A 24,122-nucleotide genomic window follows, 5' to 3' on the forward strand; every position below is an offset into this window, starting at 1 on the left:
AAGTCAAGATATGAAAATCAAGACAGTTGAGAACCATATGCAGAAATGGAGATCTACCTTGAAAGGAACCCGTTTGACTGCCAAGGATCTCAGAAGAGCATAAACTGTGATCATTGAGTTCAGCCAAAGTCACACCTTCCATGAGGAGCTTCGCACTCTGCAGAAAGGGGAAAAGATCAAGAGAAGCAGTTCTATCATGAAACTGGATCCCTTCCTCCAAGATAGGGTTCTCCGGGTTGGTGGAAGATTGCACCGGGCAGCCTTGCCAGAACACACAAAGCATCCAGCTATCCTGGCCAAGAATCACCACATCACGACCCTGATCATCAGGAACGCTCATGAGGAAATCGGACATGGAGGGAGAACCCATACCCTTGCTCGGCTGAGTGTGTCAAGCTGTGTCAAGCTGCTGTGAGTGAACAGAAAATGGCGAGTCTACCACCTGATTGTCTACTGCCTGACCATCCACCGTTCACTATCGTCGGTGTGCACTATTTCGGCCCCTTTGAAGCAAATCGTGGACCCGTGCAAGTCAAGAGTTATGGAGTCTTGTTTACTTGCCTTACAGTCAGAGCAGTCTACATAGAAATCGCGCACTCTCTGGACACCGACTCGTGTGTAAACACAGTGGGGCGTTTCATAGCCAGAAGAGGACAAGGGGAGGTTATGAGAACCGATAACGGAACGAACCTGGTAGCTACACAACACGAGATCCGCCGGGCGATGAATGAATGGAACCAGTCTCAGATCTCTGAGGCTCGATTGCAAAGAGGAGTCACTTGGATCTTCAAACCCGCCTGCCGGGTGGCACCACGGTGGTATCTGGGAGCGGCAGATAAGAACAGTCGGAAGATACTTACCAACCTTCTGAAGCTCCAGTCACTGAACAATGAATGTGATGTGTGAAGTAGAAGCAGTGATCAACAGCAGAGCCCTTACCATTCATCTGATGACGTGGACGACCTCGAGCCACTGACACCGAATCATCTTCTGCTCAAGGGAAAACCAGCACTCCCTCCAGGTGTGTTTCAGAAGCAGGATCTATATTCAAAACGAAGAGGGAGGCAGGTGCAGTATATCTCTGACAGCTTCTGGAAGCGCTGGTCCAGAGAATACTTGCCCCTACTTCAAGAAAGGCAGAAGTGTCTGGAGAAGAGGAGTAATGTGGGAGAGGGAGACATCGTACTAATCGTGGATGAGAGGGCTCCAAGATGGGTTACTTTCTCTCCATTGAAACCCACTCATATTTTTCTATCTCATAGGTCCCATGGGCTCTACCAGAAGGGGCGTTACTTCGCCACTCTATACCGCAGACCCAGACCCAGTACTGAAGGGAAATTAAAATTGAGCAGAAGTACTCAGGCGGGCAGAGCCAGGCCAATGCAGCCCAGGATTTACTTTGAAATGTAATATTTATGTATATATGCATTTATTCGTTTTTTCTACAGTGAGTTCCCCCCAAGTTCGAGTTCTGCGTGATACTTGAGTGACTGATTGCTGGGTGGCTCGGTGTGAATTTCCACAGCCAATCAGCATCTTGTATGCAGGACTAAAAACAAATATGCTTTCTGACGGGATCTGTCTGAAAGCAACCCAAACACAAACAACGCAGGAAAGCGTTTTCTGCCTTAAAGATGATGAACAAGTTTTACTGAACAGATTATTTATTGAAAGTGAATCAGCAGTGCAAAGTATACTCTGGATCGATACAAATACAGTCCTGTTTACCGTTGACATTTTAACATAACATTTTTATTTTTTATAAATAATTATCACATTTATTATTAACACACAATATGAACCAAAAGCCCTTTTTAACATTATATACACAAACCCAACAGATTACACTATAATATAAGATAACAACACTTGCAAAATGTCCATCAATCGGATAACCAAACCGGACCGAACCAGTTTTTAGTCGGACGGTGATCCTGAGTGGGGGTCCCCTGGTGCTTTGATATCCGCAAACAGCAGGTGGTCGTGGAGAAGAAGAGGAACGGGCAGCTGTGTCACCGCCGGGCTCCTCATCAGCACGTCTGGACCCAGGTGGGCCCGCAGCCGCAGCCGACACAGGTGGAAGAGCGAGGGCACCCACTCTACAAGAACACACACGGTTTGAACTCCACAAAGCAGCGATACACTGAGAGAGAAGTCTGGTGCGGAGGAGCGGTTGTGAGGAAGGTTAAACACACAAGGAAATCAATTTGAATTGGACAAAATCGCTAAATAATACTGTGCGTGTGTGTGTGTGTGTGCGTGTGTTGCGGTGCTGACCGAGGTGAGCGGGAGGCGTCCAGGTCTTCATCTTCTGCCGCTGCTCCAGGACGTCTCTCAGCGGCCGGCCCAGAGTGGACCGGTCCACCATCTCTAGGAGGTAGGTGAGCGCCTCGCTGGGGGCTTCCTCCAGACTAGGGGGGGCAAAGCAGAGGGGTATAAACTATCACCAGAGCCTGGAGATATTAGACACTAGTGGACGGGGGGGCAAAGCAGAGGGGTATAAACTATCACCAGAGCCTGGGGATATTAGACACTAGTGTACGGCCGATATTTGCGTTTTTAACGTGTATCGGCATCAGCCGATTTTATTTTCACCGATTTTTTCACGGCAAGATCTACAGATGATTCAATAAATGTTCCCGTTTTAAATTGAGACTTGTAACATTTGTTACATCATCATCATTGTGTAATCTTTATGATGTAAATTGAGGGAGCAAAAGCAGTATCCAAATATCGGCTCCAGAAAGTCAGTATCGGCGTTTCGGTCATCGGCTGATGGAAAAGAAACGGTATCGGTATCAGACCTAAAAAATCCATATCGGTCGATCCCGATTAGACACTATGTCATAACTATCCTAAACCCAGCACCACTAGCAGACTGGTTTACATTAGATCTGATGACTCCCTCTCTATAGCCTGGAGACCAGACGAATCCTGCAAGCTCATGTTTCTCTGCAGATACGTTCTGGCTCCCCTCCCATAAAAAATGTTTTCTGCCCGGTACAAGATAGACCAACCAATCACAACCGTTTATCTAATATGAGGCGGGATAGTACGATGACGATGCAGAAGGTTGCCTTGTAGGCATTTTCAACAACAACAAAGATGGCTGCCGCTGACGTAGAACTAGCCTTGCATCGCCAGACGATTCACAAACTACACCAGCGGCACCCGTCTTTGTTGTGGAAGAAAATGGGCTCCCTGTTCCTGCTCCAGGTTGAGCACAAGCTGTGGCTTTAGTTGTCCTTTGTTTGTGAATTTCTTTAAATAAAGTTTGACTGAATAAGTATCATTGGAGTCATTGAAGATAGGTCTGTCAGGTCCCAAAGAAAAAAGGCGTTTCCCATCATGTAATAAAACTGCCCTGGAAAGGATCAAAAAGCCCCTTTGTAAAGACGAGCCTCTGGTACGCTGGTGGAGAGAGGTGGAGGAAGTCTTACAAGGCGGGCACCAGCAGAGCGTTGGGGTCCAGCCCGCTCTCCAGCAGGGCCGGGAGCCAGGAGCCCGCCTCCGTGGCGTCCTCCTCTGCCACGCTCACGAGCGCCTCCAGCTCCTCGCCGGACACCAGGGGGCGGGCCCCGGGGCCCTTCCCCTGGTCCTCACACCTCTGGGCCAGCAGCAGGTCCAGCACACACGGGTCCGATAGACTCAGCCGCCAGCAATCTTCCGTCAGGGTCGCCCCCGCCCGCATCAGGAGGCTCATGCACCGACTGGTGGGGGGGTGGAGCCAGGAATCATTTCATCGTCCTTTGTGGGGTTTGGAAGGTTATGTAGTGTGACTGCGGTGTGATGGAGAGCTGGGTCACGTGGAAATGTGCGGTGATGCTCAATAACTCTTAAGCAGCTGTTTTCCACCTGTGAAAGTCTTTTGATTGTAACGTTGGATCGCTGTAATTATTACTTTGATTATACTTTGTGGACCTTATCAGAAGTTGATTCTTTTTCAATAAGGAGTTACTTTAACGTATTCATTGGGATTTCAGCTAGGCTTTTTTGGTAGGGTGTCAAACAAGGAGGCCAGCCCACCCTCATCCACTCAGCGACTCTTGTTTCATGTGGTCGCTACAGGGGTTCCTCAGTGGTACACACCGACACCGTAGACCCGTTGAAATGCACCGTACACCACCGGTTTGGAGTGGAGAGAAGGCTGGCTGCTCAAATAATTAATAACAAAATACTCTTTTCGCCTTACCTTGAAAGGGTGTCCTCAACAGTGATGACTAGGTGTTAACTCTATGTTTTCAAGGTGTATTCTATTTTTACCTATGATTCAACGCTGGGTCGTTCACCATGTGGTACAGGACCAGGCCCAGCGGGGAATCTGCGTCGTAATCATACTCGTATTCCCCGTTTTCCCAGCCGGCCTGGGGCTCGGGGCTGAAGCCCTCCTTCAGCAGGACCTCCAGCATCTCGGGCTTCTCCAACGCTAAGAACACGGGGCTCACCTCCCCATCCCCGCTGCCCAGCCCCCGCCGCGTCACCGCTGCCAGCCGCCGCAGGATGCTGATTGGACGGAGGGAGACGGATACAGGTGGGTCAGGGCCGTACCAGTGAGCACACACCAGTGATCACCATGGTTCATTCGGAGCGGGAATATCCAGAATCATGCACAACAACGTATAAAGTTTTCATTTTGGCTACATTTTGGAATGTTTCAAATATCCTGCTCCAAAACATTGCCAAAATCTATAACAGAATATATATCACGCATGACGGAAAAATGACCACAAACGACTGGTGTACTCCAGCACTTGTTAGCACCCCTACCTGGGTTTCATATTCAGTGAACATTGGAATCTCTGGGTCACTGACGTGGACTCACTTGACGTTGTCCCCCACAGCGGCAGCATGGACGGCGAGCGGAGGCCAGTATTCGCTGCACACCACATTTGGATCGGCTCCGTGTTTCAGCAGCGCATCGACGCACGGCTCCGACTGAGCCTCCGTGGCGGCCATCAGCGGAGTGCCGCCGTCCGTCGCTTGGATCTCAACGTTTGCGCCTTTTGTTAAGATAAGACAAAGTTTCACTCCACAGTTTAGGGAACTCCTCCAAGGCGCTACTGGGACTCTTAATGGATATTAGAATATTTACAAAATAGCACCTAGAAGCTCTCACACTGCCCCAATTAACTCCAACATCCAACTTTAGCACGCAGCCCGAAGTGACCCCCAAATTCTACCAATAGCGTATATAGTCGCCAACAAGAAACGTCCTACGACCAACCAACGGTCAGCGTGCTCTACCTGGTGATGGTGGTTAGCAGTGGTCAGATTACTTTTGTTGCCGAACGTATAGAATTGGTGTTGGCTACCATTCTGTAGTTGCATGTTGGGAGTTTTCGGAGGCAAGAGTGGTCTGGCCTTGATCAACTGCTGCCATAGGGAGATGTGGGCTCACCTGCAGCGGCCAACATCTCCAGACATTTGTGGTGACCGTGCTCAGCTGCTAGATATAAGGCCGTCTTCTGTTCCACGTTGCGAAGGTTGAGCGCACCAAAGCGTAACAGCATGGAAACTAGCTCACTAGAACCCTGAGAAGGTAATGGGGGGGAGAGAGAGAGAGAGAGAGAGAGAGAGAGAGAGAGAGAGAGAGAGAGAGAGAGAGAGAGAGAGAGAGAGAGAGAGAGAGAGAGAGAGAGAGAGAGAGAGAGAGAGAGAGAGAGAGAGAGAGAGAGAGAGAGAGAGAGAGAGAGAGAGAGAGAGAGAGAGACCTTTTATAAACTGGTGGCTTGGTTATTCTACAACTTCTATGCAAGAAGTAGAATTTGCTTTTAGGCAAACTTAAACAAACCTCCAGCCCCTAGCTGGTGTTTAGAACCAAGAGGGCAGTAAGGGTGTGAGGTTCTACCTGAGCGGAGGCAAGGTGAAGGCAAGACTGCCCAGAGGCATCTGTTACATGGACTGCTCCCCCCTTTCTAATGAGCGCCATGGCCGTCGCTGGTTTATCGTTTGAAACGGCTGTACACAGAGAAAAACAAACCCATCACATCAACACCCTCCCGCAGCAACAAGCCAAGTGTTTAACTGTAGGAGCGCAGGCTAGGTCCTCACCGGCGAGGAGCGGCGTGAGGCCTGATGCGTCCTTGACGTTTATGTTCGCGCCGGCGGTCACCAGGAGCTTCACGACGTCCGTGTGGCCCTCGGCTGCGGCCATGAACACCGCTGTCTGGCCGTTGGTTGCCCGTGTGTTCACATACTCGATGAAGACGCCAGAGGCGGCTGTAAAGGCATGATGACAACTTTAAATAAGGCAAGGAGATAGATACATAAGAACTTTATTTCATCCCCTACATAACAAACAAACACACACACACACACACACACACACACACACACACACACACACACACACACACACACACACACACACACACACACACACACACACACACACACACACACACACACACACACACACACACACACACACCGAGAGAGAGAGACAGTACTCAGTACTTGCCTGCCATGCTGAGAACCTCCCGGACGCAGCCCGTCTGGCCGGCCCGCGCGGCCTCGTGCAGCGGCGTGAGGCCGTGGTCGCTCCTTTCCTTCACGGAGCGATGGAGGAGTAACGTCCGGAGGAGATCTCTGTCCCCTCGGCGAGCAGCCGTGAACACACACCGACCTTCATCCATCTCCTGACTCAAATATAGCCTAAATTGCCTTTCCCCCCCCCCCCCCTTTTTTTCTTTTAAACACACTGTCTTAAAAAAACACACGAAGTGTTACAAGTTGCTGAAGTTAACGCTCGAACTCCGTGAGGAGGACGACTATGGTTTTTGTTTTGGCTTGTTTAGATTTAGCTGTTGGGACCGATCTCCACTAAAATGAAAGAGAAACTAACATTGCTGCCTCCGCGTGACTGATTAGACAGGCACTTTCTGTTCCTCTGCTGAAACACAAATCCTGCGGGACAGTGTCACCTAGAGGGGATTTACAGCATTACAGCGGCCGACAAAACGCAACTAGTTAACATGATGAAAAGTATGGAGTATGACTTACTTACCAGTATTACTGACACGTGTTTAAAAAATCGAGCGTGAAATAACGTTTCAGGACATGAAAACTAAATATAAACTTGTCGAGTCGTTTTGAATTTGAATATCCGTAGGCCTATCACCAATGTCCACATTAATAAGCAGAGTGCATATTAATTATAACATGAGGGATTTAACTTAACGTCGTCCTGCTGCTGCTGTTGCCCGTCTCTAAATGGCTCTCACTGATTGGATATCACTGATCGTTGTTGTTAAACCATATCATGTTATAAATTATGGCTCTTGTTATCATCAAAACCACAACCAACATTGAGAAGTCATGTGTCGGTGAATGAGAATGACCTTCTCAGAAAGTACCCTTCTCTAAAGTGAAAGTAAAAGTGACTATTATAGAGACTATACTAGTTATTCCCTGGAAAGTTTTGGAAGTTTGGAAAACTGTGTTCGGCAATCAAATAGAAAATAACTTTGACTCTGCAGGTTATTGACTCAGATAAAAAAAAGCATTTTTTAATAAACTCCCAGTACGCTAACTAAGTTGTTGATGCTTCGTTATAGTGACCCTAATAATGCTACTGCAGAGGTTTGGTGCTATTTTGAGCAATATTAGAGGTAAAAAAAAATGCCAATTTGGAAGCGTTCACTGTGCCCCTAGCCAATAACATGGAAGTCATTTGGGCTGTTACCAGTGGCAGCTGGTGATAAATGTTGGTGGTGCGCGGTAAAAGACGGGGCTCCGGCCGTCCGGGGGTCCCTCCCCCAGAAAAAAAATTATTTGGTCAATTAGATTTCCTGTATTCTGGTGCATTTTGGGGATGGCCGCCCGCTACCCATCACCTATTGTCAGGGTGTGTGTGTTTCCCTCCTGTGTTGATTACTGTTCCCTCCCCTAATGTGTCTCAGCTGTTCCTCGTTGTGTTTGTTATTTAAGCCCTCGTCTTTCCTTTGTTCCTTGTGCTGTCATTGTGGTTGTCTGTGGTTGTTTGTAGTGGCTAGTCCTGCGTGTTCCCGAGTTCCCTGTTGTCTCCCGAGTTCCCTGATTCCTGTGCCTTAGCCTTTAGGCGTGATTAAAGTGCCTATTGAGTATTCTCGAAGAAAGTTGTCCAATCCCGGGTTGCTTTAAACTCACTTCATTTATTATAAAGTCGTCGGCATGTTTCGGCATGGTAAGTGAAGCTATACGGAGGGAATTGAATCTAACACGTGTGAGAGGAAAATACCGTGATCTACTTCAAGCCCCCCGGGCTAAGGCCCGGGGGCTCTCTGTCGTCTACCTATTGATCTCTGGCCATCTCCACCCCTTGTCCTCAGGTAAAGACCGTCAAGTGGGCGTGGCCGGGGTGCCGTACTGGCTTCGGCTTCTTCGTATATATAAAAGCGCTGCTATCTGTGGCTGGAGCAGCCTCCAATAAGGTATTGCTCCCCTTGTGGCTATGTATAGTATTTACGGCTTATATGTTTGGTCCTAATTCATTGGGTCTATGTGTGGGTAGCTTAGATTCTTAAAATACGTAACATGCCGTTTTCTGAAACCGTCTGCGTTTGGGTCCTACCTGCCTGCCTTCACCCGCAACTTCCCTAACACCTATGACCTACTATTCATTCAGATTCACAGCCTACAGCCTGACTTGCAGGGCCTGGACAAGCTTACAATATACAGACCTACTTTATGGCCATTCCATCAGCCATTGCTATTTGACCCATTGTTGTTATTCAGATATTGAGACAAATCATGATCACTGTCCTATAGCGTCCATTTTTTGTGAGTCTCAATGTCTACTTCAAATGCAGTTAGAAATATGGGACAGTTGCTTCATTTTGTTTACATGCTACAGGCCGAATAACTAAATTAATATGTAACTTACTTGCTCCTTTTTAAGTATAACATTGCTTGGGGAGTCCAATTCCTCAACTGAAAAGGTTGGAAACTGCTTACAACTCTCTGCTAGTTAGCGATCTATCTCCTCTCTACATGTAGTTGTGTTGCGTGAATGATGCTGAGGAAGGTAGCCTATTTGATTGAATCGCTGAATTGTCCAATCATGTGGTGATAACAAAAAAGGTAAGTGATACTGTAGTGGCTAAAACTCCCTTGTTGTGCATACGTAAATAGCTCTAAACCAGGTGTGCCCAACCTTTTTCGACCCAAGATCTACTTTTCAAGTAGCCAACCTCCCGAGATCTACCAGTCAAACCTACATTCAAGCGGAGGGGGGGGGGGGGGGGGGGGTGGTGGTGGTGGTGGTGGTTTGTATCGTGGAGGGGGGGGGGTGGTGGTGGTGGTGGTTTGTATCGTGGACCTACGGACTTCAGTGGGGGTTTCATTCCGTCTGCACACGGCGTCTTCTCAACAATAATCAATATTATCTTCCTCCCACTCAGGGTGAAAATGGTAGGTCTTAACTCGTTTCCCCTCAGCCATGCCAACGTTTAGGACTGCGTAACTACTGTTGACGGCTTTCAACTACTGTTGACAGCGCATGCGCTACCGCGCGTATATGACCCGCGCAAGTTTTTTTTTTTCTTCTTCACCCCTCGCGGTCGACTTGGGATCTATCGGCGGTCTACTGGTAGACCGCGATCGACTGGTTGGGCACCCCCAGTGGCGTCACTAGGATGTTTTTGGATTAGCCCCGAATCTTTTTTGTAAATTTTTTTATTTTTATTTTATTTATTTATTTTTTTTGCTGCATGCAGAGCCTGTGCCATATCCGCACGTCGCACATGCTCCCATTTGTTAGGACTCTTGCGTAGCTTACTGCTAGGAATTTCTGTTCTACTGCTCAAGATTTTAAGCCATGAATTGATGAACTTGCATTGAAGAAAATATGTCAGTTTTCTGTGGGTTGTAAAAAGGCCAATCTATGAGGCTAAATAGCATGCCAATATTGATGATTTGGTCAATTGTCTAAGGATGAATGCTAACATGATTTGTTTCCAACTTTTGCCTTAAGTTACAATTTAGCTAACTAGCTAGCTGCCCACCCTTTTCAATTCCAATGGTGGCTTTCATTTCATTACCAATGTTAAGTGTAAAAAATAGTTAACACTGGTGCTGAGTGATGATTCCTAAAAAAGAAATACCCAAAACATGTGATATGTTTTAAGTTTTGAAAAATCCAGGATGCCTGAGAGCCTTACTGCATTATATTCCATAATAGTTGTTTCTTTAGGAACCTGAATGTTGTCTTTTCGTTCACAGAAAAAAAGAAAATTCCACTAGAAAATGATGCAGAAAAGGCACAGATAGATGAATATAAAAATCCACCAGAATGCAGGAAATTAAGTGTTTGACACTCAAAAAATTCTGGGGGAGCACCCCCATACCCCCAACCTATAATCTGTCCCCCAATATGTTGAAATGAAACCTAGCCGACCCTGTACGCAGGTTGTACACAATATATTCATAGATATTTTGTTTTTACTTTCTGGATTAAAAAGAAGGCATGTCAGCAAACTAATAATTAGTGTGATTATCATTTCATCATAGAGTGGCCCTTTGTGAAAATGAGTTTGACACCCCTGATATAGGTAATGTAAGGTCTGTCTCACTTGTATTCATTTTACTCTGAAATAACTTGAATGGAACTTTAGATGTCTAAGCAGCAGTCAGGTAGCTATTCAAAGCTATAATTACCTGCCTATTTTGTTTATTTAGGTAAAGCATTATGAATTATTTTTTTGCATGCGCAATAAAGTAAACAACAAAATTTGCACTGTCCTATTCCCTCTTGGGCTAAGCCCCGGATGTTTCAGAAACCTAGAAACGCCCCTGGGCACCCCTAAACATATTCAGTCGATGAACCACTCTTTGACAGAAAGAACGAGGTCTATGCGTGTTTACTGTTGAAACGACGGTAGAAAAACAGTGCGTTTGCTCCGTCTTTACTAAATGCCACAATGATACAAAACCCGCAGTTTTACTCTCCCTCAATGCTACGGCATAACAGAACCCTCTATAGCAACCAATGTCCTATGCATCTCTAATAATTATAAGCAATGAAAACAAGTGCACTAAACAGTTATTAAACTAAAATGCAAAACTATGCAAAACAATTAGTTAATCAATATAATTAATAAACAATCACTAAATATTAATCTAAATATATAATATCTAAATCCTAATAATATCTAAGTCTAAATTACAATATGGCAAAATGGCACTTACAGATACCATTGGCCTGGGGCGCACACTGGTGCGACCCGAGGGCGAATTTTCTTGCACCAATGAAAAGCTGTCTCTGCTTGATAGACAGCTAAACATTTCTGAGCTTACATTGACCTCAACGTGGCCGACGCCCTGACTTGGAGGAGGGCTTTATTTTGAATGACCAATAGCTAGCCTAGCCCAAATCATTGACGTTCAGACGCATATAAATGGTTGCTGGCAGTGGCAAGTACGGTCTATCACACAATTAAACGAGGATAAACGCTATGTATTTTTGTTGGTTTATTTTGTATTTATAATAGTTGATTCATAGTTGGCAGATAAATTCAAGTGAATGTTTCACGGAGGGGCGGCGCCCTAGCGCCCTCTATTGCCGGCGGTTACATTGCTCCGGGCAACTTTGGGCAAGCTGTATATTCGATTATCAACGAAGAAAAAGTGTCTGGAGGGCTTATTTTATGGGGTTTCGAGCCGATAAAGACCCATGGGTTCGATTTCCGCCGGAATTCACTTTTACATTTTCTTGAGGCAGAACGTTTTCTTTTTAATAAATAATTATCAAACACTTCTTAAGATACAAGATGAACAAGAAGCCATTTTAAAACTGTATACACAAACCAAACTACACGATAAATACACTTGCAAAATGTCCATCGATCGGATAACCAAACCGGACCGAACCAGTTTTTAGTCGGACGGTGATCCTGAGTGGGGGTCCCCTGGTGCTTTGATGTCTGCAAACAGCAGGTGGTCGTGGAGAAGAAGAGGAACGGGCAGCTGGGTCACCGCCGGGCTCCTCATCAGCACGTCTGGACCCAGGTGGGCCCGCAGCCGCACCCGACACAGGTGGAAGAGCGAGGGAACCCACTCTACAAGAACACACACACGGTTTGAACTCCACAAAGCAGCGATACACTGAGAGAGAGAAGTGGTGCGGAGGAGCGGTTGTGATGAGGAAGGTTAAACACACAAGGAAATCAATTTGAATTGGACAAAATCGCTAAATAATACTGTGTGTGTGTGTGTGCGTGTGTTGCGGTGCTGACCGAGGTGAGCGGGAGGCGTCCAGGTCTTCATCTTCTGCCGCTGCTCCAGGACGTCTCTCAGCAGCCGGCCCAGAGTGGACCGGTCCACCATCTCTAGGAGGTAGGTGAGCGCCTCGCTGGGGGCTTCCTCCAGACTGGGGGGGGCAAAGCAGAGGGGTATCAACTATCACCAGAGCCTGGAGACATTAGACACTAGTGGACGGCCGATATTTGCGTTTTTAACGTGTATCGGCATCGGCCGATTTTATTTTGACCGATTTTTTTCACGGCAAGATCTACAGATGATTCAATAAATGTTCCCGTTTTAAATTGAGACTTGTAACATTTGTTACATCATCATTGTGTAATCTTTATGATGTAAATTGAGGGAGCAAAAGCAGTATCCAAATATCGGCTCAAGAAAGTCGGTATCAGCGTTTCGGTCATCGGCTAAGGCTGATGGAAAAAAAACGGTATCGTATCAGACCTAAGAAATCCATATCGGTCGATCCCGATTAGACACTATGTCATAACTATCCTAAACCCAGCACCACTAGCAGACTGGTTTACATTAGATCTGATGACTCCCTCTCTATAGCCTGGAGACCAGACCAATCCTGCAAGCTCATGTTTCTCTGCAGATACGTTCTGGCTCCCCTCCCATAAAAAATGTTTTCTGCCCGGTACAAGATAGACCAACCAATCACAACCGTTTATCTAATATGAGGCGGGATAGTACGATGACAATGCAGAAGGTGGCCTTGTAGGCATTTTCAACAACAACAAAGATGGCTGCCTCTGATGTAGAACTCGCCTTGCATCGCAAACTACACCACCCGTCTCTGTGTGGAAGAAAATGGGCTCCCTGTTCCTGCTCTAGGTTGAGTACAAGCTGCGGCTTTAGTTGTCCTTTGTTTGTGAATTTCTTTAAATAAAGTTTGACTGAATAAGAATCATTGAGGTCATTGAAGATTGGTCCGTCAGGTCCCAAAGAAAAAAGGTGTTTCCCATCATGTAATAAAACTGCCCTGGAAAGGATCAAAAAGCCCCTTTGTAAAGACGAGCCTCTGGTACGCTGGTGGAGAGAGGTGGAGGAAGTCTTACAAGGCGGGCTCCAGCAGAGCGTTGGGGTCCAGCCCGCTCTCCAGCAGGGCCGGGAGCCAGGAGCCCGCCTCCGTGGCGTCCTCCTCTGCCACGCTCACGAGCATGTCCAGCTCCTCGCCGGACAGCAGGGGGCGGGCCCCGGGGCCCTTCCCCTGGTCCTCACACCTCTGGGCCAGCAGCAGGTCCAGCACGCACGGGTCCGATAGACTCAGCAGCCAGCACTCCTCCGTCAGGGGCGCCCCCGCCTGCATCAGGAGGCTCATGCACCGACTGGTGGGGGGGTATAAAAGTTTGAAAGATGTGTCTACCGACACCGTAGACCCGTTGAAATGCACCGTACACCACCGGTTTGGAGTGGGGAGAAGGCTGGCTTCTCAAATAATTAATAACAAAACACTGTTTCTTTTCGCCTTACCTTGAAAAACGTGTCCTCAACAGTGATGGCTAGGTGTTAACTCTATGTTTTCAAGGTGTATTCTAGTTTTACCTATGATTCAACGCTGGTTCGTTCACCATGTGGTACAGGACCTGGCCCAGCGGGGAATCTGCGTCGTAATCGTCCTCGCAATCCCAGTCTGCCCGGCCGGCATCGGGGCTGAAGCCCTCCTTCAGCAGGACCTCCAGCATCTCGGGCTTCTCCAGCGCAAAGAACAAGGGGCTCACCACCCCCCTGCTGCCCAGCCTCCGCCGCGTCACCGCCGCCAGCCGCCGCAGGATGCTGATTGGACAGAGGGAGACGGATACAGGTGGGTCAGGGCCATACCAGTGAGTACACACCAGTGATCACCATGGTTCATTCGGAGCGGGAATATCCAGAATCATGCACAACAACGTATAACGTTTTCATTTTGGCTACATCTTGGAATGTTTCCAATATCCTGCTCTAAACATTGCCAAAATCTATAACAGAATATATATCACGCATGACGGAAAAATGACCACAAACGACTGGTGTACTCCAGCACTTGTTAGCACCCCTACCTGGGTTTCATATTCAGTGGACATTGGAATCTCTGGGTTACTGACGTGGACTCACTTGATGTTGCCCCCCCCAGCGGCAGCATGGATGGCGAGCGGAGGCCAGTATTCGCGGCATACCACATTTGGATCGGCTCCGTGTTTCAGCAGCGCATCGACACATGGCTCCGACTGAGCCTCCGTGGCGGCTATCAGGGCAGTGCTGCCGTCCGTCGCTTGGATCTCAACGTTTGCGCCTTTTGTTAAGTTAAGACAAAGTTTCACTCCACAGTTTAGGGAACTCCTCCAAGGCGCCACTGGGACTCTTAATGGATATTAGAATATTTACAAAATAGCATCTAGAAGCTCTCACACTGCCCCAATTAACTCCAACATCCAACTTTAGCACGCAGCCCGAAGTGACTCCCAAATTCTACCAATAGCGTATATAGTCGCCAACAAGAAACGTCCTACGACCAACCAACGGTCAGCGTGCTCTACCTGGTGATGGTGGTTAGCTGTGGTCAGATTACTTTTGTTGCAAAATGTATAGAATTGGTGTTGGCTAACATTCTGTAGTTGCATGTTGGGAGTTTTCGGAGGCAATTTGCACCTTAAGGGTGACAAGAATGGTCTGGCCTTGATCAACTGCTGCCATAGGGAGATGTGAGCTCACCTGCAGCGGCCAACATCTCCAGACATTTGTGGTGACCGTGCTCAGCTGCTAGATATAAGGCCGTCTTCTGTTCCACGTTGCGACGGTTGAGCGCACCAAAGCGTAACAGCATGGAAACTAGCACAATAGAGCCCTGAGAAGGTAATGGGACGAGAGAGAGAGAGAGAGAGAGAGAGAGAGAGAGAGAGAGAGAGAGAGAGAGAGAGAGAGAGAGAGAGAGAGAGAGAGAGAGAGAGAGAGAGAGAGAGAGAGAGAGAGAGAGAGAGAGAGAGAGAGAGAGAGAGAGAGAGAGAGAGAGACCTTTTATAAACTGGTGGCTTGGTGATTCAACAACTTCTATGCAAGAACTAGAATTTGCTTTTAAACAAACCTCCAGCCCCTAGCTGGTGTTTAGAACCAAGAGGGCAGTAAGGGTGTGAGGTTCTACCTGAGCGGAGGCAAGGTGAAGGCAAGACTGCCCAGAGGCATCTGTTACATGGACTGCTCCCCCCTTTCTAATGAGCGCCATGGCCGTCGCTGGTTTATCGTTTGAAACGGCTGTACACAGAGAAAAAAAAAACCATCACATTAACACCCTCCCGCAGCAACAAGCCAAGTGTTTAACTGGAGGAGCGCAGGCTAGGTCCTCACCGGCGAGGAGCGGCGTGAGGCCTGATGCGTCCTTGACGTTTATGTTCGCGCGGGCGGTCGCAAGGAGCTTCACGACGTCCGTGTGGCCCTCGGCTGCGGCCATGAACACCGCTGTCTGGCCGTTGGTTGCCCGTGTGTTCACATACTCGATGAAGACGCCAGAGGCGGCTGTAAAGGCATGATGACAACTTTAAATAAGGCAAGGAGATAGATACATAAGAACTTTATTTCATCCCCTATATAACACACACACACAGGGCCGTCGATAAGGGGTGAAAGGTGATGACGATTCTAGGGGCCCACAGCCCAGGGGGGGCCCACAAAAACAAAAAAATATATATATATTTTAATTTTTTATTTTACTACCAGCCCATAGTACTACCATAGCGCCCCCCCCCCCCCCTCAACAATTCAGCGCAGGGGGGCCCATCAGTAAATCTTGTCTAGGGGCCCAGGAATTGTAGCAACGGCCCACACACACACACACACACACACACACACACACACACACACACACACACACACACACACACACACACACCGAGAGAGAGAGACAGTACTCAGTACTTGCCGGCCATGCTGAGGACCTCCCGGACGCAGCCCGTCTGGCCGGCCCGCGCGGCCTCGTGCAGCGGCGTGAGGCCGTGGTCGCTCCTTTCCTCCACGGAGCGATGGAGGAGTAACGTCCGGAGGAGATCTCTGTCCCCTCGGCGAGCAGCCGTGAACACACACCGACCTTCATCCATCTCCTGACTCAAATATAGCCTAAATTGCCTTTCCCCCCCCCCCCCCCTTTTTCTTTTAAACACACTGTCTTAAAAACACACACGAAGTGTTACAAGTTGCTGAAGTTAACGCTCGAACTCCGTGAGGAGGACGACTATGGTTTTTGTTTTGGCTTGTTTAGATTTAGCAGTTGGGACCGATGTCCACAAAAATGAAAGAGAAACTAACATTGTTGCTTCCGCGTGACTGACAGGTAACACACTTTCTGTTTCTCTGAAACACAAATCCTGGGGGACAGTTTCACCTAGTGGGGACTTACAGCATTACAGCGGGCGACAGAACGCAACTAGTTAAAGGCCCACTATGCAACTTTTTTAGCCAAATTACATTAATTATGCTGCTTGAGAGTTATTCTGATGGTTCTGCAACCATTTCTGGGTCGTTTGGTGGGTGTGTCATTGCCCCATGTCGCCTTTCCAAGGAAAAAGCGCATATGCAACTTGCTCTGTTCGGACCGACACAATCCGGATGTGACGCAGCGGAAGTATCCAATCGCGCCTCGAAAATGTAGTCAGAATGTAGTCGAAAATGCTTTACGGCACAGACACACCCCCAAACATGGCACCGGCTAGATATAAACAGCCAGTTGCGAGGCAATTGTTGCATTCATCATGGATCAATCGACTGATAAGGGACCCAAGAGGCGACTGTCGTGGAACAAAAGAAGAATGGACCAGAAAAGAGATCAGATACGAGTGAAAGGGGAACTATGCAACTTTTTTGGCTTGATTTACCTTAATATAACAGGCTAAGAGTCATTGCGATGGTTCTATACATTTTTGTTCGTTGTTTCGACTCCCCCTTGCGCAACTTGCCGGAGAAAATGAATATGTTTCTGCCGGCGACCCGCCGCCCACTCTCGCAGGAGTCTCTGGTCTCGCGAAGTAACGAATTGCTTTACGGCACAGACCCCCAAACACGGAACCGGCTCGATATAAACACAAGTAACTAAGGGATTGTTACATTCATCATAGATCAGCCGACTAAAAAGAGACAGAGAAACCCAATGTTGGAGGAACAGAAGAAGAGAAAAGGGGGACTGACCGACAGAGAGGCCAGACACGAGTAAATGTTGGGCAAGCTTTTCAGGAATAGCGTGAACTGAAAGAAAAAGAAGACTGCAAATCAGACGTCGACTTGGCCGTGTTGCTTTTGAAATTGAAAGTACCCTTGGGTGGCCTTTGTCTTCGTGGTATTCTTGATGTTGATAGTCTCTGTACAAATGTGTTTGCTCAACCATTTTGTTGTGAGCCCTGTAAAAATGGTTTTCTCGACCGTTTTGTTGTGAGCCCTGTATGTTTCTAGCTTGCAACCATATAAACACCTTTGTTTCCATGGGTGTTTTGCTGTTCGTCTGTCTCGTCCCCCAGGCACAGACTGAATCCCCGAATCCAGGTTCTTGTTTATTTAGATTATTATGTTGGCCAACACTTACACTGATTGTTCTGTTCAACCTAAGATAAAACAATTATAATCTAGGATATAAATTCTCCCCGTCAACTATAAAAAAGGATGGATTTATGTTTATTGCAATAGAAATACACCATTTTAAAAATGTATAGTCTTGCCTACACTTTATGAACATCTACTTCGGACATGGCTCCACGCATTCGCCGGCTTATTTGAAAAGAAATGCACATCAACATCAGGTCCCTCACCAAAAAAGGCCAACAGAGGATGTTCTTCCTGCGCCAGCTGAAGAAATTCAACCTGCCAAAGACTATGATGGTGCACTTCTACACTGCAATCATTGAGTCCATCCTCACCTCATCCATCACTGTCTGGTACACTGCTGTTACGGCTAAGGACAAGAGCAGACTGCAGCGTATCATACGCTCTGTGGAGAAGGTGATTGGCTGCAACCTTCCATCCCTCCAGGACCTGCACAGCTCCAGGACTCTGAGGCGGGCACGCAAGATTATGGCCGACCCCTCCCATCCTGGTCACAGTTTATTTGGAACTCTCCCCTCTGGCAGGAGGCTGCGGTCCATCAGGACCAAAACCTCCCGCCACTTGAACAGTTTCTTCCCCTCTTCAGTTGGGTTCCTTAACAAGTCCCAGGACCACCACCCCCACTGACTGACACTGACTCTGGCACTCATACCCATCACCAATATGTAAATTCTTATATTATTGTATCTTAAATTCTTAAATTCTTGTATCTTTACTTTAGTTTTTAATTTATTTATTCTATTTGATCCTTTTTTAATTGATTGCTTATGTTCCTGCTTGTTTATATGGTGTTATATATATATATATATTGTGGTAACCCGCTACCCAAATGAGCCGGGTTCCACGGACAAACGACACTTTGGTGTGCTGGATAAGCCATTGCAGGCATTTATTAACAATCCACTTCAATCAAACAGGGTTCTCACGGTCTCTAGGGCCTCCGTGGGCCTCTAGCTGCACGAGGACCCGAGCGCTTCCTTCTTCCTCCCGACCCGTGCTGTGCTGTGCTGTGCTGTGCCTCCTTTTAAAATGGCCCCCGTGCTTTCGGCCAGGTGTCCCCCAATCACCCTGATTGGGGTGCCGAAAGGGCTGCTCTCTCTCGCCGGCTGGTGGGTGGGGGTGGTACACCCCGCCCTCTACGGTACCCCGGGCCCGTCCAGGCCGGGGACCACGTGGCGGGATGCCACAATATATCTTCGTCATTGTTCATTGTTATTGTCTTAATGTATGCACCTTGATCACCAAGCCAAATTCCTGGTTGGTGTAAAATCCTTCTTGGCAATTAAATCCTTTCTGATTCTGATTCTGATTCTGACATGGCTCTCGTAGAAGTGCATGGGGAAGGATCGTCAACGAGTTGTTACGACAGTGTTTTAAAATATCTACTACGAAGCTGTAGGGGACGCTTTGTAGAGAAATGTGCGTGGTAAACCAAGAAAACAGCGAAGAAATGCCCGAAGTTGCATAGTGGGCCTTTAACATGATGAAAAGTATGGAGTATGTCTTACCAGTATTACTGACATGAAATAACGCCTTATGACATGAAAACAAAATCTAAACTTGCAGAGTCGTTTTGAATTTGAATATCTAATAAGTATCATCAATGTCCATTAATAAGCACAGAATGCATATTAATTATAACATGAAGGTTTTAACTTAACGTCAACCTGCTGCTGCTGTTGCTTGTCTCTAAATGGCTCTCACTGATTTGGATATCAATGATTGTTGTTGTTCTAAACCATATCATGTTATAATGGCTCGCTGATCGTTGTTGTTCTGAACCATATGTTATGACGGCTCTTGTTATCATCAAAATCCCAACCAACATGGAGAAGTCCTATTTGTCGGTGAATGAGAATTACCTGATTGCTTTAAAAAAGTCTTAAGTCTTAAACATTTTTGTTTTTTAAAAAAAAAACTTTGGCTCCCACTCTTAGATGTTTTTAAACCCCCTTTTAATTTTGATTTTTGCTTTTAACCTGTAGCCCTTTGAGATCTTCGGACGAAGTTTAGAAAACTGTGTTTAGCAATCGAATAGAAAATAACTTTGTTCTCCCGGTTATTGACTCGGATAGAAAAAGACTGAAAACAGTATTTTTTTAATAAACTCCCGGTACGCTAACTAAGTTGTTGATGCTTCGTTTTATAAAATTAAAAATATTTTAATAAAATAGGAGGTGCAAACTATACATTTTTAGTGAGGTGTGGGTTGTTAGTACCACATAGTAGGACAGGTCTACATTGGTCTTGGGCCTGTGGGTCCCATAACTCGGAAGCTATTGAGCAAAAAGCTGTTTTCCATAGAAAAAGAATGGCCGAATATCCGTTGAATATCTGTCTCGGTCTGTTGAAAAGGAGACAATGCAATGTGAATGTGAAAAGGAACCGCACCAAACCAAAAACTAATGTTGCGTTTTGGTCCGGACCATAAGGATCGAACTAAGGACTTTCCTGGTGTGAATAGGCCCTAAATGAGCCTCCATGAGTCCGGTCTCATGGCAGCGTCTGGCTGCAGCAGAGATGGAGCTGGAGGAGGAGAGAAAAGAGCAGGAAGAGAAAGGAAAGGAAACATTCTTAACAACCTGGAGACCGTTGCTCTGAGAAACCAGGTAGGCCTAAATAATATTTATTCTTCATGTTAAGTGAATTAAAATATAGGCTATTATATTCTGAATTGTAACAAATTACAAAAAAAATGCTGCGTACCATGGCTTATCAGACAAAGTCCAGTTTCTGTTTCATGTGCCAAAGGATGAGGATGAGAAGCACGCTGTGCAGACTGAAATGGATTCATTCATTACTTTCGAACACACACATGCTCATACTTTAGAGTGGTCAGTAGCTTATTGAGTTCCATTCCAGTTATGGCTTAATTTTATCATTTTGGTCGCATAATTATATTCATGTGTCAACTGTCCACAGACTCCTCTCCTACTTTGTTTTGACCACAGGTGTCAGCCCTAAAGTTCGACATTGCTAGTAGGAGGGACATTGCTAGTAGTCATGTGTCTACTCTAAAGTATAATTCATAACTTGTAGGCTACTTGTGCCTACATAGATTGGAAGCTAGAGGTTGATGCACACAGATGCATGACTCACGATAGTGTTAGTTTCAAGAACAAGTTTAAATGATTCTACAGATCTCTATATAATGTCCCTTAAATTCATTATATTCCGATTCATGATCCGGTTATCATTCTCCCTTCCTCAACATAATATACCATCCATTCTTTCCCGGTTCTGACTCATGGACAGAGCCTTTATACAACAACAACTGCGTTGCCCACTGCCTCAGTGTCTGTCCTTTCTGGTCCTCCTCTTCTAGCGTGAGATGGGGGGACAGCTCCGCCTCCGGGAGGAGACCCAGGCCCTGCCGGGGCAGCTCGTCTCTCCAGGGTGTCTGGGGCCTGGGGCGGGGTGTGTCGGCGGGGGCTGACGGCCCCAAGCTGAAGCAGGCGGTGGGTGACATCGCCAGCCTGACCCGGGTCAAGCAGCAGCCCATCGCCATGGGTACGGGCTCCGTGCCCAGCTCCAAACATCTGGACCAGAGGGTACGATACTCAACACACACCTTGCTCCAACATCTGGATTCAACTAGACAGTACTCCAACATCTGGACTAGACGCTTGGGTCTGCAAAATAATGACAATCTCGATAATCACATTGATAATTGGTACATTTTAATACATTGGGATTATTACTATTATTTACTGCTATTCACAGGTTTTCACAGATTATCGATTCAATTCATAACCTGGGGGGCCCACTGTATATAAAACAACTATATTAGTAAAGCAATTGCTGAGTTGTAACTGTTCATATATTTTTGTTCCCTTTCACGATTAGCTTATTGCAGGGGCCAGAATCGTATTATTTAACTCCTGATATGGAATAATGATTTCCCTATGATGAGACCTGTAACGTACCGCTTGGTCCTCCAGGGACAGAGGGGCCAGGCTCTGCCAGAGCAAAGGAGTCCCAAGCTGGGGAGAGAGAGAGGGGGGAGCTGGACCACCGCCCGCCCACCCTGGAGGAGCTGGAGAAGAGGAAGTCCTGTCCAGGGCGCAATTTGCTTGTGGGTGCTTGTGTTTAGGGCGGGGGGCGAGGGCACAACATTTGCACCGGGCCAATCACCATGATGTTACGCTGCTGCTAAGAGTGTTTTCATCAGAGTATTGTTTGGTTAAACTCATAAGTGTTTTCATTAAGTTTCATACAATAAATTATTCTGTGTAGCAGCACTTTGCATTTTGCCGACTTCAAGGCTTAACTTTGTACTACAAAGAAATCTTTTTATTTGAAATAAGATATACATCGCTTCGAGGTTATTTTCTATGAAACAATATATTTCTATATCTCCACTCTTGCACATATTATTCTCGACTCTCCTGGGTCGTCCTTGTTCTCTATGGCCACCGGGGGGCACTGTGTACTGAAGTGTGGGTGTGCTTGCGTGTGTGCGCCAACCAGGAGAGCAGTACGGAGGGCGTTTATCATAAGTTATAACGAAAATAAAAAAGCCAACCATCAACCAGAACTACATTTATGTGTACAATAAAAGGCATACATGTATACAAGTGAATTATTTTGTGAGTTTGTCCCATCTTTGTTGTCTGCTGCTCCTTTTTAGAGGTTGAGTAGCATGGACATCCCTCCGGAACTGTGCGGCGGTGGTGACACCGGATCCCAGCCGCCCTCCAGCTCCTCCTGCCCCCTGCTGTCGTCAGTAGCGACAGAGGGATCTCTGAAGGAGATGTGGCAGATGCTGGACCGGGACCTCAGCCCCTCTCTTCTCACTGAAGGTACCTGGTGCTCAGACGCTTACCTGGTGCTCAGACGCTCACCTGGTGCTCAGACGCTCACCTGTCTGCCCACATCCTTGTTCAATTACTGGTTTTCATTCCAAACATGAATTTCTTATCTTTTTCTTATATATAGTGTCTATATATATATATATATATATATATATATATATATATACAGAGAGAGATACATCTATATAGATAGATAGATCTCTCTCTCTCTCTCTCTCTCTCTCTCTCTCTCTCTCTCTCTCTCTCTCTCTCTCTCTCCTCTCTCTCTCTCTCTCTCTCTCTCTCTCTCTATATATATATATATATATATATATATATATATATATATATATATATATATATATATATATATACACTGTAGGCCTATATATATTTATCTGGATAGAGATATATTACCGGAGTATAATTCTAGTAGTTCTGTATTTGTGTATTTATCTGATTTGTTTCAACATTGCCCCAGCCCGATTTCAAAGGGACATTTTTCATATTATGAAATCAATCGTTTTGTGTGTCTTGTGCCACACACCCTCTCAGAACATTATGAAGTAAAGAAGAAGGTCAAGGTTTTTTTTATTCTGAGATGCAAATACCCGTGATGGTTGCCTAATGTGTGTGTGGTTGCACACACCATGTCAGGGTCTAAAAGATGACCTTCTGGGGAACACTTTCCCAACCAGATCAGAACGGGGATCAGTGACCACCGTTTCACGACTCCTGAAAGGAGAAAGCCCTGCTATTGGCCTACTTCTTTAGAGAGGAGCCCGTTGGGCCTTTGTGGCTGAACGTCCTCTGGTCTAGAAGAAGCAGGACTGGATTCGGAGTCTGGCTAAAGTGTGGAACTCAAGCCCAGATGACTACAGGAAGCTGGCCCATTCAGAAATTACACCCTAACTCCCAACTTTACTATTTATAAGATGCAACAGGATTTCTGTTTTGAGATTCAATAGTAATTACAGATACATCATTTTTATTTATTTATCTCTAAGATCACTTTGGAAGGGTGGAGCAGTTATGTTTTAACCTACAGTTGGAGTGTGTTTTTGAGCGAAGGCCATCAGTCTCTTTCTGCATGCTGCCAGGTCAACTAGAAGGTGGGCGGTTGAGCATCGCCAGGTGATAGTTGACTGGTCAGGGGTTTAGGTGTCAGGTGATCTTTGACTAATTGGGGCATTGCTAGGTGATGGTTGATTGGTTGGGTTGTGGCCAGGTCATTGTTGGCTTGTTGAGACGTGGCCAGGTCATTGTTGGCTGGTTGAGACGTGGTCAGGTCATTGTTGGCTAATTGAGACGTGGCCAGGTCATTGTTGGCTGGTCGGGGCGTGACAAGGTGATAGTGGGCTTGTAAGGGTGTTGTCAGGTGATCTTTGAGCTGGTTGGGGCATCACTAGGTGATCCGTGGCTGGTTGGGGCATCACTAGCTGACCTTGGACTGGTTAGGGCATCACGAGGAGGACATCTTTGAGCTGGTTGGGGAAGTGCCCAGGATATAGAGGGTTGGTTGGGGCTGTGATA

At 46.6% G+C, this 24,122-nt stretch overlaps 2 protein-coding genes and 1 long non-coding RNA gene across 4 annotated transcripts; 1 reads left to right on the forward strand and 2 right to left on the reverse strand.

Moving 5' to 3' along the window:
- Nucleotides 1-288: 288 nt before the first annotated feature.
- On the reverse strand, nucleotides 289-6,896 carry LOC132446256 (ankyrin repeat and SOCS box protein 3-like). 2 transcript variants are annotated; one of them, XM_060036451.1, is made up of 10 exons: nucleotides 6,461-6,894; nucleotides 6,052-6,219; nucleotides 5,849-5,958; nucleotides 5,399-5,531; nucleotides 4,823-5,000; nucleotides 4,264-4,503; nucleotides 3,441-3,710; nucleotides 2,278-2,411; nucleotides 1,912-2,099; nucleotides 289-1,041 (listed from the first exon to the last, which is right to left on the reverse strand). In XM_060036451.1, exons 1-9 carry the CDS (start codon nucleotides 6,633-6,635, stop codon nucleotides 1,918-1,920), a joined length of 1,590 nt encoding a protein of 529 aa, XP_059892434.1. In that variant the 5' UTR covers nucleotides 6,636-6,894; the 3' UTR covers nucleotides 289-1,041; nucleotides 1,912-1,917. The 2 variants fall into 2 exon arrangements, with proteins under 2 accessions (XP_059892434.1, XP_059892435.1); XM_060036452.1 differs by lacking the exons at nucleotides 289-1,041; nucleotides 3,441-3,710 and having other exon boundaries at nucleotides 1,383-2,099; nucleotides 6,461-6,896.
- Nucleotides 6,897-10,827: 3,931 nt separating this feature from the next.
- LOC132446257 (ankyrin repeat and SOCS box protein 3-like) lies at nucleotides 10,828-15,747 on the reverse strand. The gene is made up of 8 exons (XM_060036454.1): nucleotides 15,559-15,747; nucleotides 15,356-15,465; nucleotides 14,929-15,061; nucleotides 14,332-14,509; nucleotides 13,783-14,013; nucleotides 13,296-13,565; nucleotides 12,213-12,346; nucleotides 10,828-12,035 (listed from the first exon to the last, which is right to left on the reverse strand). Exons 1-8 carry the CDS (start codon nucleotides 15,659-15,661, stop codon nucleotides 11,854-11,856), a joined length of 1,341 nt encoding a protein of 446 aa, XP_059892437.1. The 5' UTR covers nucleotides 15,662-15,747; the 3' UTR covers nucleotides 10,828-11,853.
- A 3,575-nt stretch (nucleotides 15,748-19,322) lies between these two features.
- LOC132447093 (uncharacterized) lies at nucleotides 19,323-22,044 on the forward strand. The gene is made up of 3 exons (XR_009523032.1): nucleotides 19,323-20,405; nucleotides 21,122-21,347; nucleotides 21,738-22,044. It is a non-coding gene; the product is annotated as an uncharacterized LOC132447093 (long non-coding RNA).
- Nucleotides 22,045-24,122: the final 2,078 nt, after the last annotated feature.

Source organism: Gadus macrocephalus, chromosome 18 (genome assembly GCF_031168955.1).
Source record: "Gadus macrocephalus chromosome 18, ASM3116895v1".
Classification (NCBI taxonomy): Eukaryota; Metazoa; Chordata; class Actinopteri; order Gadiformes; family Gadidae; genus Gadus; species Gadus macrocephalus.